The sequence below is a fragment of the Arvicanthis niloticus genome, chromosome 6, assembly GCF_011762505.2.
Source record: "Arvicanthis niloticus isolate mArvNil1 chromosome 6, mArvNil1.pat.X, whole genome shotgun sequence".
Classification (NCBI taxonomy): Eukaryota; Metazoa; Chordata; class Mammalia; order Rodentia; family Muridae; genus Arvicanthis; species Arvicanthis niloticus.
The window spans coordinates 70,700,988-70,715,813 of record NC_047663.1 but is presented as its reverse complement, the minus strand read 5'-3'; the positions used below and the strand labels follow the sequence as shown (position 1 = coordinate 70,715,813).

General features: G+C 47.4%; 1 protein-coding gene across 2 annotated transcripts in view; it reads right to left on the bottom strand.

The window, feature by feature from the left end:
* Positions 1 to 642: 642 nt before the first annotated feature.
* Maml1 (mastermind like transcriptional coactivator 1) overlaps positions 643 to 14,826 on the bottom strand; it is a 35,880-nt gene continuing 21,696 nt past the window's right edge. For both annotated transcript variants that reach the window (XM_034506564.2, XM_076936922.1), the window contains exons 2-5: positions 11,046 to 12,461; positions 8,961 to 9,194; positions 7,065 to 7,161; positions 643 to 3,857 (exon numbers count right to left, since the gene is read on the bottom strand). In XM_034506564.2, coding sequence (XP_034362455.1) covers positions 2,878 to 3,857; positions 7,065 to 7,161; positions 8,961 to 9,194; positions 11,046 to 12,461 — 2,727 coding nt within the window. In that variant the 3' untranslated portion in view covers positions 643 to 2,877. The remainder of the gene's footprint in view (positions 3,858 to 7,064; positions 7,162 to 8,960; positions 9,195 to 11,045; positions 12,462 to 14,826) is intronic.

Genomic DNA, 14,826 nt, shown 5'->3' with positions numbered 1-14,826 from the left:
TCATGTTTCCAGACCTAGCAGTTCTTTCTGTTCCTACAACAAAATGCTTGTGGCTAAATAATTTAATTATGAGAAAGGAGTATACCCGGCATAGTGGTGTGTGTCTGTAATTTTAGCACTCAGGAGTGCTGAAGTAGGAGGATCATTCTTATTGTGTATAAAGGCGGCTTTTGGGCGGTGTGTGCAGTACAGTATACGATTGTAATCTCAGTGTTCTTGGGAGGCAGAAGCAGGTAGATCTCTGAATTCGAGGCCAGCCTGGTCTATCTACAGAGCAAGTTCCAGGACAATACAGAGAAACCTATCTCAAAACAACAAAAAAGCATTTGGATTTCATATTGGGTCCTAGTTGTTTCCTTTTTTTTTTTTTTTTTTTTTGTGCACCATTGGTTTGTATTGGCCCCAGCTCTCAGGTCCCACTTTCTTTGGCTTCCTGGAAGCCTCGACTGTGTTCTGTTCCCCATCTGTCTTGGTTTAACCACAGTGAGAGGACTGCTCTTCTGCAGCATGCCAGTGGCTCTGTCTTCATTACCACCAGCAAGGCAGCCCCCATAAGACATGCAGGAGGAGAGCGAAGCTAAATCAGGGGAACTGACAGCTGTCAAATGTCCCCGGGGAAGTCAAAGACACTTGTGATTTCCATACTAGTAAAATATCTTTATTATTTTTATAACACAAGGAAAGTAAAGATTTATTTTTGGTGTATACCAGAGCTAAGGGAAGCAGAATAGGGGGATTAATAGGACTTTTATGCATTTTGATGATCATAAAAAGTTAACAATACCAACTGCTTGCCATAAAACTTATCATAGTTCCAAACACATATAAACGATCAGTTTAAAATCTATAAAAGTAAAAAATATACAGTTGGACACTCTAACACTTATTCCATCTTCAATATAAAATTGTAAACATTTATTTACACAAAGCACATGTGTATAAGAGAGTCCGAGCACCCTTTTCTTTTTGAGTCATGGCTCTAAGATGGGAGAGAGGAAGTGGGTTACCTCTTCCCAACTCCTCAAAGCCAGACTCATAAATAAAGCCATGGGCAGCTCTGGGGGGTACCCCAAGAATCACATTTTATTGCTATGACACTGCAGCAAGTGAGCTGCCCACTGCCTGTGTGGCCAGCCTGGGCCTAAGGTAGAGTGCTGGGCCAGCTGCTGGAGCCTGGGCAATGGAGGCAGGAGGTGGGCAGCTGTAGCAGGGGGCTGGAAGAGGAACCAGGATCCATCTCCAGCCATAGCCCTGTTTTTGGTAGAGAACCCGTGGAAGTCATTCTCTTCCCCCTACAGTTGGGGACTATCAGAGGGTGGCGTCTTCACTGACTATGATTCACCTGCTTCTCTGAGAGCTGAACTGAGTTTCTGGGGAGGACATGGCAGGAGAAATGGCTATGGGGGAGAAGGACCTGAGAGCACAGGTGCCCTCAGTGAAAAAGGCACTGCCGGTGCAAACTAGTTAGCAGTGTGTGCACACTTTCTGACCCCTCCAAGTGTGACGGCTGCTCTTGTCATTTCCTTGGCTCAGTTCTTTACACTAGATGAAGTGTTCCAGAACTCCAGAACAGTGGGCGGAGCTGTGGTTTCTCTACAGACCACTCTGCATGGAAGTCACTCCAGCAAACACCTATCCCTCCGCCATCCTGTTAAAGGTCTCACTCTGTGCTCATCATCTTGCTCGTGATGAAGACAAGTACTCACTCTTGCTGTTAGCAGCCCACGCACCATATTCTATTCCATAGTTTCTCTGCTCAGACATGTCCATCAATAGACCTTCTAGGAGAATCTACTTCAATCTTTAGCAAGGATGGGTTAGTGTTATAAAACCACTTTAAAAGTGCAAGTCATCAGCTGTGGGAGGAGCAGAAGTCTAGAGGGTAAAGAATAAAGTGATGCCTAGACAGCAGGCTGCCTGCAGCCTTCTTTCCCCAAGCCTGTGGCAGGCTCAGACTCCCTAAGGAGTTTGACTCTTCCTCTTGTAATGCAGTAAAGTTAGCCACTGTTTCCCGTTTTGGCTGGAAGAGGCCTGGAGTTAGAGAGAAGGGTCGTGGGGATGATATGGAGGAGGAAAGGTGTGTGTACAGCTGAACGGCACCTCTACCATGGACATACAGGTTGGCAGAGACGTGCTGAGTCTCCACCTTCAGCATTCAGCCATGCCAAGGCATGGAGGGGACTCCATGGGGGCCCAGTGTCCTCAAGAGTGAGTGGCAGCTAAGAAGTAGAAGGAGCTTTGAGGAGGGATACTATCTACACCACTAGGTGTACCATCCTGTGGCATCCTGATCATGTTGGCATCTGCAGTCACAGCCTGTACTGTGGCAGTGATTTCCAGTGACCATGAAAGCTGACAGAGAAGGAAAAAAAGGCTCCGACTCCTAAGGAAACCCCAGGTTTCCAGTGCCACTTACAATACAACCACCACCTGTCCTACTCTGCTTAAAAATCTTAAATTAAAAAAATTACTTCTATGCTATAAAATGCAAATAATCCTATTTAAAATTCCAACAGAAGTTTGTTCCCAGCCTTGAGGCAAGTGGAGAAATCTTGGATAAAAACACAGCACATATTCTTGGTAAGCCTGATAATGGTGGGGCTTGTTTCCACTGGCTTTTTGGTCATCTGGGTAGGAAGCTACCTTTCAAACCTCTATCCTGCTATCCCAACCCTAGTTAGTGATGCCAATGTCCTGGGCCAGCCCAATGGACCATCAGATACTGACCAGAGCCAGAGCTGGCCTCAGCTGTGGCTTAGGTTCTACTGGCCCAGTTCTCTGGGCCATGGGCTTTTGGTCCAAAGTAGTTGCTCTTTGTTGAATCTGAGAACAAATATATAAGATGACTAAACACCAAAAATGCCACAGATGTCTCTGTTACTGTGACCCTAAAAGATCATTCAATTCATTGATCCACTCCTCAGAAGTCCTGTTCTTCAGCAGTGAGTCGATCAGGTCAGTGTGTCCAGCAACACTGGACAGACCACTGCTGCCTGGCTGCCCGCTGTAGGCAAAGGGCAGCTCTTGACCCATGGTCCTCACAGGGTAAGCCTGAGCACAGTGTAGCCCTGGCCGGCTGTTCATCTGTGAAGTGGGGCTCTGGCTGAAGGCCCCCAGCTCAGGCCCTGAAGGACTTAGGCCAGGTAAGCCCTGCTGTGGGGCTGCTTGGGGAGGTGCAGGTGCAGGGGCACTGTTCCTCTGCTGTGTGCTCACTGGGGGCAGCATGGGCCCTGCTGCACCTGCTGAACTCATAGGAGCCATGGGCCTGCTGGGCATGGCTTGGGAGAACTGCTGGCCAGGTATTTTTAGGTGGGCTTGCTGTATGTGGAAATTGGAAGCTGCAGTGAAGGGGCTCACACTGCTGTTCCCAGGTGTCTGGCTGCTCAGGTTTGGCATTCCCTGATGCTGCCATGAGGCATTCTGGCTTCCCATGGCTGCTGACACCCTTGGGACTTGTGGCTTTGTTAAACCAGGAGGCAGGGTTCCCTTATTGTGCTGCTGGGAGAGACTGGCACTCCCGAGAGAGTTCTGTCCATATGCAGCTGAGGTGGAGGCATTTTGGCCCACATTGGTCTGCCGTGGAATGTGGGCATGTGTGCTGGTAGCCTGTGGTGGGGGCTGGGCAACTATCTGGGCTAGGCCAGATGCCATGCCATAAAGGCTGTTCTGAGGCAAACTCTGGGATCCAGTAAACTGGGCCACTCCACGGTCCTGCTGGCCTGAGCTGGAGGGGAGAGAGGAAACAGGGGCATGTCCAGGACCCATTGACATCAGAGTCCCAGGCTGAGGGAACACTCGAGGACAGCTGGGATTGGATGGACCCAAGTTGTTCATTCCAGGCACAGCAGCAGAAGGTCCTGGAAGAAAGGAAATTCTAGCAGTTAAGTTGGCATTCACTTCTCTTTACCTCTGTGTGTGTGTGTAGGTGCAGGTGCATATGTGCCACACGTGTGAGGCAGTAAGGACAGCAGGCAGGGGTTAGTTCCTGTCTTAGTTAATTAAGAGTTTCCATTCCTGTGATAAACACTATGACGAAAAGCAACTTGGAGAGCTCAGGGTTTATTTCACTTTTCCCCACCCTGAGACGAGGTCTCACTATGTAACTCCTGCAATTCACTATGTAGACCAGGGTGGCTTCATACTCACAGAAACCCAACTGCCTCTCCCTCCCAAGCACTAGTATTAAAGATATGCACCACCACACCCAGACGCAGGGACTGAAGCAGAGGCCATAGAGGAATTGCCTACCAGCATATTTACCATCGCTTACTCAGCTTTCTTTTGCACCCAGCACCACCAACCAGGCCAGGTGTGGCAGTACCCACATGGGCTGGACCCTCCCACAGTAATCACTAGTTAAGCAATGACCCACAGCTTTGCCTAGAGGCCAGTATGACCCAGGCATTTTCTCAACTGAGCATCTTTCTTCCCAGATGTCTCTGGCTTGTATCAAAATGTCATACACTACCCAGGACAGCTCCCTCCCTGCACCCTGGGACCTAAGGATCGCACTCAGGCCAACAGACTTAACTTGTTGAGCTATCTTGCCAGCCCATGTTGGCATTCCTGACTATCATGGTGGAGCTGTCCCTGAGACCCAAGCTGCAGCTCCTCTTCCACAGGCATGAGAGTCAGAACCATCACACATCATGGGCACGAGACAGTGACAGTACTCAAAGACAGAGGATGGAGGAAAGCTCCAGAGGGGAAAGCCAAGCTGTCTTGCCCATTTATTTATCAAGTAGCCAACAAAGTTTGTCTCAGCTGGGACTAGAGATTTCTTTTTTTTTTTTTTTTTTTTTTTCTTTTTGGTTTTTCGAGACAGGGTTTTTCTGTATAGCCTTGGCTGTCCTGGAACTCACTCTGTAGATCAGGCTGGCCTCGAACTCAGAAATCCACCTGCCTCTGCCTCCCAAGTGCTGGGATTAAAGGCGTGCGCCACCACCGCCTGTCGAGACTAGGGATTTCAATGTCGTCATATGGTGTGACAAGGTCAAAGCTGGAGCAGCAGGTTGTAGGAAATACATGGTTCTGAAGGCTTTCTGCCTAACATTTGGGCAAGTGTTTAGAAAGAAGGGGCTTAGAACTGAACTTAGGGCTGGGGCAGTGCTAATACTTCCTTAACATGCACAAGACCTTGAGTTCAGTCGCCAGCAGCACAGAAGCACATGTGCACAAAGCACATACAAATGTGTGTACTCACGCAAATACACATGCATGTAATACATATACACACAGATGCATGCACAAATGTGCACCCACATGCAGGTTTGACAGCATGAAAGTGTAGAGAGCATTCAGAACAGAGAAGGACAACTGTGAAGGGACAGAATTGTAACATGCTATGGGACATTAAGGAGCCAGCCATGGCTGGGTATGTCAAGAGCAGGATGGTAAAGCCTGAGACTACAGTTTAGTTCCGTTGGGGTGTGGCTGTTGGTGACTTGGATGAGGCAATGTATAGAGGGCTATAGCTGAAGACTTGTCTCTCCACCCTGTTGTTTATGATATAAGGTGGTTAAGGGAAGTAGAAATCTAGCATGGAGTTACCAGGTATTTACTGAGCTTGAGCCTTAGTCCTCAGCAAACTTGCTACTAGACTGATTGGCTAGAAAGCTTCAGGGATCTGTCCACTTCTGTTTTTGTGGTACCTGGAACACACAGGCACAGACACACATGCACGCACAGACACATGCACACTCACACAAGCACAAGAGGGCACGCACATTGCAGCCCCTGGCTTTTACGTGGCTGCTGAGGAGCAACCTGAGTCTTCCTCCTTCCTAACACTTCACTGACTGAGATCTCTCCAGACCTCTCCTTTTAGAGACACAGTTTCACTGTAGAGAGCTGTGTACTGACCTGGACCTCCTGATCCTCCTGCCTTTCTCTCCCAAGTGCTGGGACTGTCACCATGTCTGCCTGGAGCTTGCTGCCTATTGGTTCTGGCCTGAGTTCTGCAGAGGACCCACGTTTAGTCTCTAGCACCTGTAACAGGTGGCTCACAACTGCTCCCCAGGGATCCAACAGCTCTGTCCTCCAATAGGTACTTGTATCAGATATGCATTAACGCCCCTCAAATGTAGACATAATAAAAATAACTTTTAAAAAACAGTTGTCACGAGAAGGGGAGAGCTGAAAAGGACCACTTCACTGTGGTAACAGCCTCTATCAGTGTGGTATGGGTAGGGTTGAGAACCCAAGCCAGGAACAGGCTCCAGTGGCTCCAACAGATGCCCAACTCCACATTTCTAGCCAGCACATCAGGAGACTGCACCTAGACTCTTACCTGGCTGTGGTCAGTTTCTATAACACGTCACAGTGAGAGTTCACTAAGGAAGGCAAGGCCAACATACACCTGACACGTGACTTGCAATCTTTACAGTTCAGAAGTGACAGCTGAGGTTAGGTGCTTCCTCCTTTCCTTGTGACACTAGGGTGCATTAGAATACACCCTTCCATCTGGAAGTTAGTTTTGTTGGTTTTCTTTTAAAAACAAGATCCTTCAAACTCACTAAGAAGCTGAAGATGACCTTGAACTCGATCCTCCTGCCTCCACTTCCCAAGTGCTAGGACTACAGGCGTGCACCACTACGCCCAGTACTGTGGGGTACTTCTAAAGATCAAAGAACTATTTTAATTAAGATTTACACATAAATCAGGTGGTGTGGCAGTGGCACATGCCTTTAATCCCAGCACTCAGGAGGCAGAGGCAAAAGGATGAGTTCAAGGCCAGCCTGGTTTACAGATGAGTTCCAGAGCAGCCAAAGCCATTACATAGAAAAATCCTATCTAGAAAAAAAGAAACAAAAATTTAAAAAAGGCTAGAAATAAGATGCCCTCTAGTAATAATTTTGCTTCAGATGGATGTTTAACTGAGCCTCCTCATAGTGAAGCCCGGAGACATTCTTGTGTCACAGAGGAACTGAAAATCTAGCCCTCTCCTAACCATAGCTTCTGTGAGCAAGTGAACTCAGGAATTCCATCAGTACCACACATCATGAGTTCTGCCCCTCCTTATTCCCAAAGCTGCCTTTCCCCCAACCTCCTTCACCTCTCCTTACCTGTGAACTGTCCAACCTGTTGTGGGAAGGTGCTTTGTGTAGGGTCTTGGTACTGGGGGGGTGGGCGGGTCAGATGACGCTGAAACTGTTGCTTCTCCTACAAAGTGCCAAGAAAAGAAACAGTAAAACAAAACAGTAAAACTCAATGTAAGCCTGAAGTCAAAACCAATGAGGAGAAGACCAAGGTGCACAAGCAAGTGTGTTGCTCACTCACAGACACCTCTGAGTGCAGGGAAGGCAAGTGACTTGACTGTTCATGGGTACAGTGTTTTGGGTGATAAAAACGGTTCTAGTGATAACTGCACAACTCTGCACAACAGTTACAATGGAAATCACTGAAATGTGTGGTTAAACAAACCATATGTGATATGAATATATCCTAATAAGCAGCTAGTTTAAAGATGGTGAGCCTGGTGGTGGTGGTACACACCTTTAATTCTAGCACCCGGGAGACAGAGGCAGGTGGAGTTCTATATTTGAAACCACTGTGGTCTACAGAGTGAGTTCCAGGACAGCCAGGGCTATACAGAGAAACCCTGTCTAGAAAATCAAATCAAAAAATAATAAATAAGGAACTGAGGCAGTTACCAACCTCAGCAAAGTGTAGTTTCTCGAGGTGGTTCCAAAGAATACTCTGTGTTTGTTATGTGGGTAAACACTGCCATGGAGTGTGTCAGAGGACAGCTTTGGGTGTGACTCCTGATTTCTTCCTTGTGCTGTGACAGGGTTTCTTTGGTTCAGTACTGAAGCCAGGCCTGATGACCCAGGAGCATCAAGGGGATCTGTCCCTACTTCCAATCTCTACTCGGATCCTGCTTTACATGGGTCCCAGAGTTATGAACTCAGGGCCTCTGACTTGTGAGTCCCATTTACTTGTTTTAAGTAAAAACATTTTTTAGCATTCTTTTAAAAAATGAAGTAAAATTTGGAAACCATTTTTATTTATTTGTGTGTGTATGAATGTGTGCTATGTTGTGAGGAGCAGAGAGCAACTTGTTGGAGTCAGCCCTCTCCTGCCACCTTGTGGGACTCTGGGTGGCATTTGGGTTGTCATACCTGCATACAAGGACTTCTATCCACCGAGCTACCTCATTAGACTCTTTTTTTTCTTTAAGATTTATTTATAAAAAATTATTTATTTTATGAAAATGAGTTGTCTTGAGACACACCAGAAGAGGGCATCAGATCCCATTACAGATGGTGTGAGCCACCATGTGGTTGCTGGGAATTGAATTCAGGACCTCTGGAAGAGCAGTCAGTGCTCTTAATCACTGAGCTATCTCTCCAGTCCCTTCTTTAAGACTTATTATTAAAGGTTTTGTTGTTGTTGTTTGATATAGTGTCTCACATGTAGCTCAGGCTGGCTTCAAACTCACAGATCTACCTGCCTCTGCTTTTCAAGTGCTGGGATTAAAGGCGTGTGCCACCATGCCTGGCATATTCTCAAAAACATATATGTTTGTGTGGTTTTATATATACCACATGTATACAGGTGTCCACAGAGGTGAGAGGGGTGGTTGGATTCCTGGAACTGGAGTTATAGGCAGTTGTGAATAACCTGATATGGGTGCTAGGAACAGACCTCCAGCCTTGCTGGTCCTAACTTCTTTCAAAACAAACAACCTATCATCAGGTGTGAATGTGTGTGAATGCTTGCTCTTGGGGGTATGCGTGCCATGGTGTGGTGTAGAGGTCAGAGGGCCACTTGAGTTGATTCTCACCTTTCACGTGTGTGTAAGTTACAGGGACTGATCTTAGGCCACCAGGCCGACAAGCACTCTAGCCCTTTCTTTACCTGCTTTTCCTGCTGGGATGAAGGGATTTTAAAGGACATGGCACTGACATTAAGTGCAAACAAGCTCAAATGGTGCCTGTGTGGTCTCTGGTGCCTGTTACCTGCTCAGCCAGGAGGTGCTGCCTCTGTAGGAACTGCTGCTGCTGCTGCTGCTGCTGCTGCTGCAGCTGCTGCTTCTGCTGGTCCAGGAGCAGCTGGTGCTGCTTCATCACGGCTGCCTGCTGCTGGCTGCTGAGGTATGGGGGGCTGCTGTGAGTGCTGGCCACAGACGCACTAGGCTGGGTTCCCACACTGGCAGTTGGGGCTGGTACAGGGACGCTGGAGGGGTTCTGCTCCTGTCAACAAAGATGAAGTCAGGTAGTATGGGTGATCTGTCTCAACCCTGATCAGTTCAGGTAAGCTGCACCTACTGATAGTCTTGTTCACTGTTCTCTTTTGTAACTCCAAGCCTCAGCTTCCCTGATTTTATAGTTTGGAAATGTCATGTTTCTCATGTGTGTGGAGACATCTTTAAGTTTTAGTGCTTGGGAGGCAGGGGCAAGTGGAACTCTGTGAGTTCCAAATCAGTCGGGGATACATACTGAGAGAGATCCTAACTCAAAACAGCAAACAACACCCCTCCCCTCAATCCCCAAACCAACCAACCTAAAACAAAAAGCCTCATTAAAAAGACAAACAAAAGGACTGGAGAGATGGCTCAGTGGTTAAGAGACTGGCTGCTCTGGAGAGCAGCCAGGTTCTATTCCCAGCACCTACATGGCAGCTCACAACTGTCTGTAACACCAATCTTTGACAAAAGCCAAACAATAATAATACCCTATAAATATCCTAACCTACTACCAAAGAAAACAAAAGCAGAATAATGATAATGTTGTTAGAATATAGGCTTGGCTTATGGCTGCCCCCAAAGAGCATGAAATCGTTTCTTATGCTCACTTGTCTATGCATACTTTTCTAGCAAGACACTTTATATATTTAGATTTTTACATTTTATTTAGTGTTTCTTTGTGTACCAGTGGTCAACATCAAGTGGCTTTCTTAATTGTTTCACCTAATTTTGTGAGAAAGGATCTCTGAACCCAGAGCTTCCCAATGTGGTTCGACAGGATGGCCAGTGAGCTGCAGGCCCTGTCTCAGGAGCACTTTCTGAGCATATCATCCACCAGCTCCACACTCTACCTTTCTTGAGTTCATGCTTAATGCTATGAACTTAATACAGCCAGTCCCCTCCCCCTCATTTGTTTTTCTCCAAAACAAAACAAGCAAGGCCTCACACTGTAGCCCTCAAAACTTGTGGCAATCTTGCCTCAACTTCCCTGTGTTGGGATTACTGTGAATCACAACTGGTTTGTTGTTTTGTGACAGAGTCTCATTATGTAGACAAGGGATGGTCTTGAATTCAAAGACTCCCCTTGCCTCTGCCTACTGAAGATTTATGCAGGAGGCAAGATTTAAGGCATGTGCTGCCATGTCAGGCTGGCTGCCCAGTCAGTCGGTCAGTTAGTCAGTCTGTCTATCTATCTATCTATCTATCTATCTATCTATCTATCTATCAATCAAACACACATACACACATATATAGATATGATTTATTTAATTATATGAGTGCTCTGTCTTCATGTACACCAGAAGAGAGAATCAGATTCCATTACAGATGGTTGTAAGCTACCATGTGGTTACTGAGACTTGAACTCAGGACTTCTAGAACAGCCAGTGCTTAAACCACCTCTCCAGCCCCTTATTTTAATTTATTTTTTTGACAAAGCCTTATGTAGTTGTTTGGCATGAAAGGGATAACTAAACTAAACTAGGCGATTTCTCAAATGTTTGTATAGTTAAGTACAAGTTATACTAAGGAACTTGCCTCCTGAGTGCTGGGATTAAAGCTCTCACCACCACTGCTCAGCTATCCTAAGGAACTCTATTTTTATTCAGGCAATTCTAGTCATCTGTAATCTCAATACTTGGGAGGTAGAGGCGGTGGAATCAGCAGTTCAAGAGCAGCTTGGCGACACAGCCAGCCAGGGATAAATGAACTGTGCCTCAAACAACTGTGCCCTGGTTTTTACATTTTCTACTTCTAAGGATGACAGCAGCCACTCCCTGACTCTTGCGCTGACTTCTAGTTCAGTATGGGCCTTCACTAGTGCCCATGGCAGAGCGATGAAAGCCAAAGTCCTACTCACCTGGCCAGGGGGAACCAGTGACCGGAAGGTCATGTTTCCTGGCTTTGGTTTCATCAGAAACAAGGGGTTCTGTTCATTACTCAGATGGGGCAGCTGCTGGGGAAGATATGCCATCAAAGCTGGTTTGTTCTGGCCAGACCCAGCGCCACCTTGGCCACAGTCTGCTTTGTAATGAGAAAGGGGTTTTGTATTGCCATAGTCTAGCACAGACCCTTGGTTATTCACGGGGTTCTGATTCAAGTGACCTGGTGACTGGTGACTCAGCAGGTTGGAGTGGCTAGATTGGAGGTAGGGGCCTCCTGGCCGAGGAGAACTCTTGTTCACACTAGGCATCATGAGCAGTTTTGAGTTGGTAAAGTCTTGCTTATAGCCAGGAGGGCTGGCAGGCTTCTCCATGGGATAAGGAACATCTAAGGGACTATGGGAGGCCCCTGCCTGCTGCCATGTGGACAGCTGGCCTGGGCCAGGTGCTGGGGCAGCTTGCTGTGGATTCTGCAGCATCTGCTCACGCTTCTGCTTGGCAGCTATCTGTTGGAGCTGGTGAGCAGAGGACAGCTCCGAGGCCCCTCCTGGGCCCTGGCTAGGTAATACTACACTTGTGAGGGCTCTTTGTGCATTCTGGGTCTGGGCTGATGCCGGCATCAGGTTTGGACTGGAATTATCCACCCCAGGTTGACCAGTGGTGTGAAACAGAGTCTGAGAGCTCCCAAGGCTTGGAGAATCTGTGCCCACAGAGGCAGATGAGGGTCCTAGGAAGGTCTGGCCTGCAGACCCCGCCCTTACTTGTGGAGAACCTAACTGCTCCTGCTCAAAAGCTGCTGGAGAGAACTCAGTCTTAATATTAATGTCCTGGGCCAAAGGGGTTTGTGTGGCAGAACCAGGGGGCTCTGGATCCTTCTTCTCCTCAAAGTCCTCAGTAAACAGGTCCTTCATGTCTTCGTCAGGCACTGACCTGTTGAGCTCTTCGATGAGCTCCTTCCACTCCTGCTCATTAAGGTTGAGATCAGGCATGAGGTTACTCTGAGCTACGGAGCCTCCAGCTCCTGCGATCATGCATGGCAGGTCGTCCACTGGCTCCTGCTTGAGTTCTTTACTCAGGCTTAGAGGAAATGGCTCACTGGAGTTGCTGCCTCCATTCAGGTGGATGTTTGAGTCTGCCAGACACTTTTTGTTGATGGAATCTAGCCCCAGGGAGTGCTTCCCACCAGTTTGCAGGGCATCTCCCCCAGCAGGCTTGTCAGGCTGACCCAGGGGTGAGGCAGGAGGAAGCCCATTGGCAGACACACTGACCCCCAGAGGGGCCTCCCGGCGGGTTTTCTTATGCCCAGGAAACATGTCTCCATAGCCATTTGGTTGATCGCCATTCTGAGGAGAGGCAGCACTGTCAAGACTCCTCTTTACTGTATCATGAAGATGCTGAAAAACATTAGAAAACAGACTTAGGAGCACAGTGCCTTGTCTTAGGTCCCCTTTGCTTCCAACAGTGACTCAACCAGGTCCTTGCATTCCTGCAGCACACTTCCCTGTCCTCTGCTTCCCCTTACAGCACTGCCTCTACCACTAGGGCTAGCCTGGCCAGTCGGAATTGGGTATCTGGCTTGCTATGGAAAAGTGAACATTACACCCAGGGCTTTGGCAGGACACAAACTTAATGATGGCTGTTGTCATCTAGTCTGAGGGTGTGCATTAGCTCATCACAGGAATTCTATTATCTTGTTATACCTAAGACCTGCCAATGTCTTCAGCTGCCACCTCCAGCCCTCCCCCCAACCCCCAACCCCTGACTTTTCACTCATATAAACCAATATATTTTTTTCTTGTGCTTACGCTGATTTAATATGGATTCTATTACTTCCAACTAAAGGAGCTGTGTTAGTTTGAATGAGAATCACCCCCCCCCCCCAATATGTGTAATTATTAGTTCAGTTAGTGGAACTGTTTGGGAAGGATTAGGAGCATTGATGGAGGAGGTGAGTCATTGGGGGTGGCCTCTGAGGTTTCAAAAGCCTACACTGGGAACAGTCTTGTTCTTTCTCACTACCTGAAACCTGTGGATCAGATGTGAGCTCTTGGGTACTGGCCCAGGACCATGCCTGCCACCATATTACTTCCCATGATGGTCCTAGGCTAACCCTCTGAATCTGTAAGCCCCAATTGAATGCTTTCTTTTAAAAGTTGCCTTGGTCATGGTATCTCCTCACAGCAAGAGAACAGTGTCTAAGACAAGAGTGCTGACTATAGTTTTTCTACCTCAGGTAAAATGGCCACAATAATCCTATGTCCACCTAACTGCCCATTTCTGTATCCTTATCAAAGCCACATGTTCCCTCCATGGTACATGCTTCTGCACGTACTGTATGAGCTAGCTTGCATTTTTTAGCTCTTGTCACACTTAACACGTATTTCTTGTATGTGTATGTGTGGGGGGGTGTCATGCATACAGGCCACAGTGTGGAGGGGCATGCATGCAGGCCACCGTGTGTTTATGTGTGTGGGGGGCATGTATACAGGCCACAGTACACCTGTGGAGGTCACAGGACAACTTGTAGAACACAGTTCTCCCTTTCACTATGTGGGTTCCATGGCCTGAAATTTGGTTGTCAGGTTTGAGGGCAAGTCTTAACCCACTAAGCCATCTCACCAGTTACCACATCACCTCCTAAGCAGCTTCTGACTAGGTGCCCCATTAGCAACCTCACAGACATTGCCACTCCTCGAAAATCTGTCACTGAAATCGACCATGTCTGCTCTGGCACCCTCGTTTTCTCTGCGACTAGCTTCATTCTGCTGGCCTTATTACAAGTTTATGCCAGGAGTACAAGTGCTGTGGGGACTATAAAGACAAATAAGTCAGTCATTGCTCTTCATGGCCTTCCAGTCTTCTGAGAGCACAGTGCAAACTGAACATTGCTGTAGAATAAGGCAGATGTCCTATGCATGCCGTAGAATAAGCTCCCTAAGAGTTGGGGGTGGGAATTCCATGATGAGACCTGGCAGAGTGTGGCACCCTCCCTCCTAACCCGGGCTTCAGCTCTCAGCCCTTCCTTTCCTCTGCTCACATTTATTAAGTTCTATCTTATCCTCCATCCCTCACCTCCAGTACAGAATCCACCTCCCACTACATCTGAACACATAAAGTGTGATACTAAAAATGTCCCAGCCTGGTGCTATGTGTGGTGGTGTATGCTTGTAATCCCAGTACTTAGTAGCTGAGTTAAGTCTCTAGAGTTCAAAGCCAACCTCGGCTATGGAGTGAGACTCTTTTCTTTTTTTAAGATTTATTTATTTTTGTATACAGTGTTCTGCCTGGATGTATGCCTGCACACCAGAAGAGGTCACCAGATCCCATTACAGATGGTGTGAGCCACCGTGTGGTTACTGGGAACTGAACTTGGGACCTTTGGAAGAGCAGCCAGTGGTCTTAGTCTTAACCTCTGAGCCACCTTTCTAGCCCCTTAAGACTCTTTATATTTTTTTTAAACAAAGAAAGAACGTGTTCCTAATAACAGCTTTAGTTTTCAGTTTTCTGAGGAGTCAGAGCAGCATAGAATGTCACGCTATTCCATGCTCTGACCTGAGTTTGCACCTCTCAACAGCAGCCTGTGCTCTGGTCACTGAGGACAGTTTCCTACACCTCTCAGTCTCAATTGCTGCCATTCTTCTTTCCCACCTCATCAGCATTTTCCTTTTATCCATTTTAATTTTTAGGTTTTTTGCCTGTTTGCTTGTCTATGCATCACACGTGTGCAGTGCCTATTGAAGCCACAAGAGGGCACTGGAT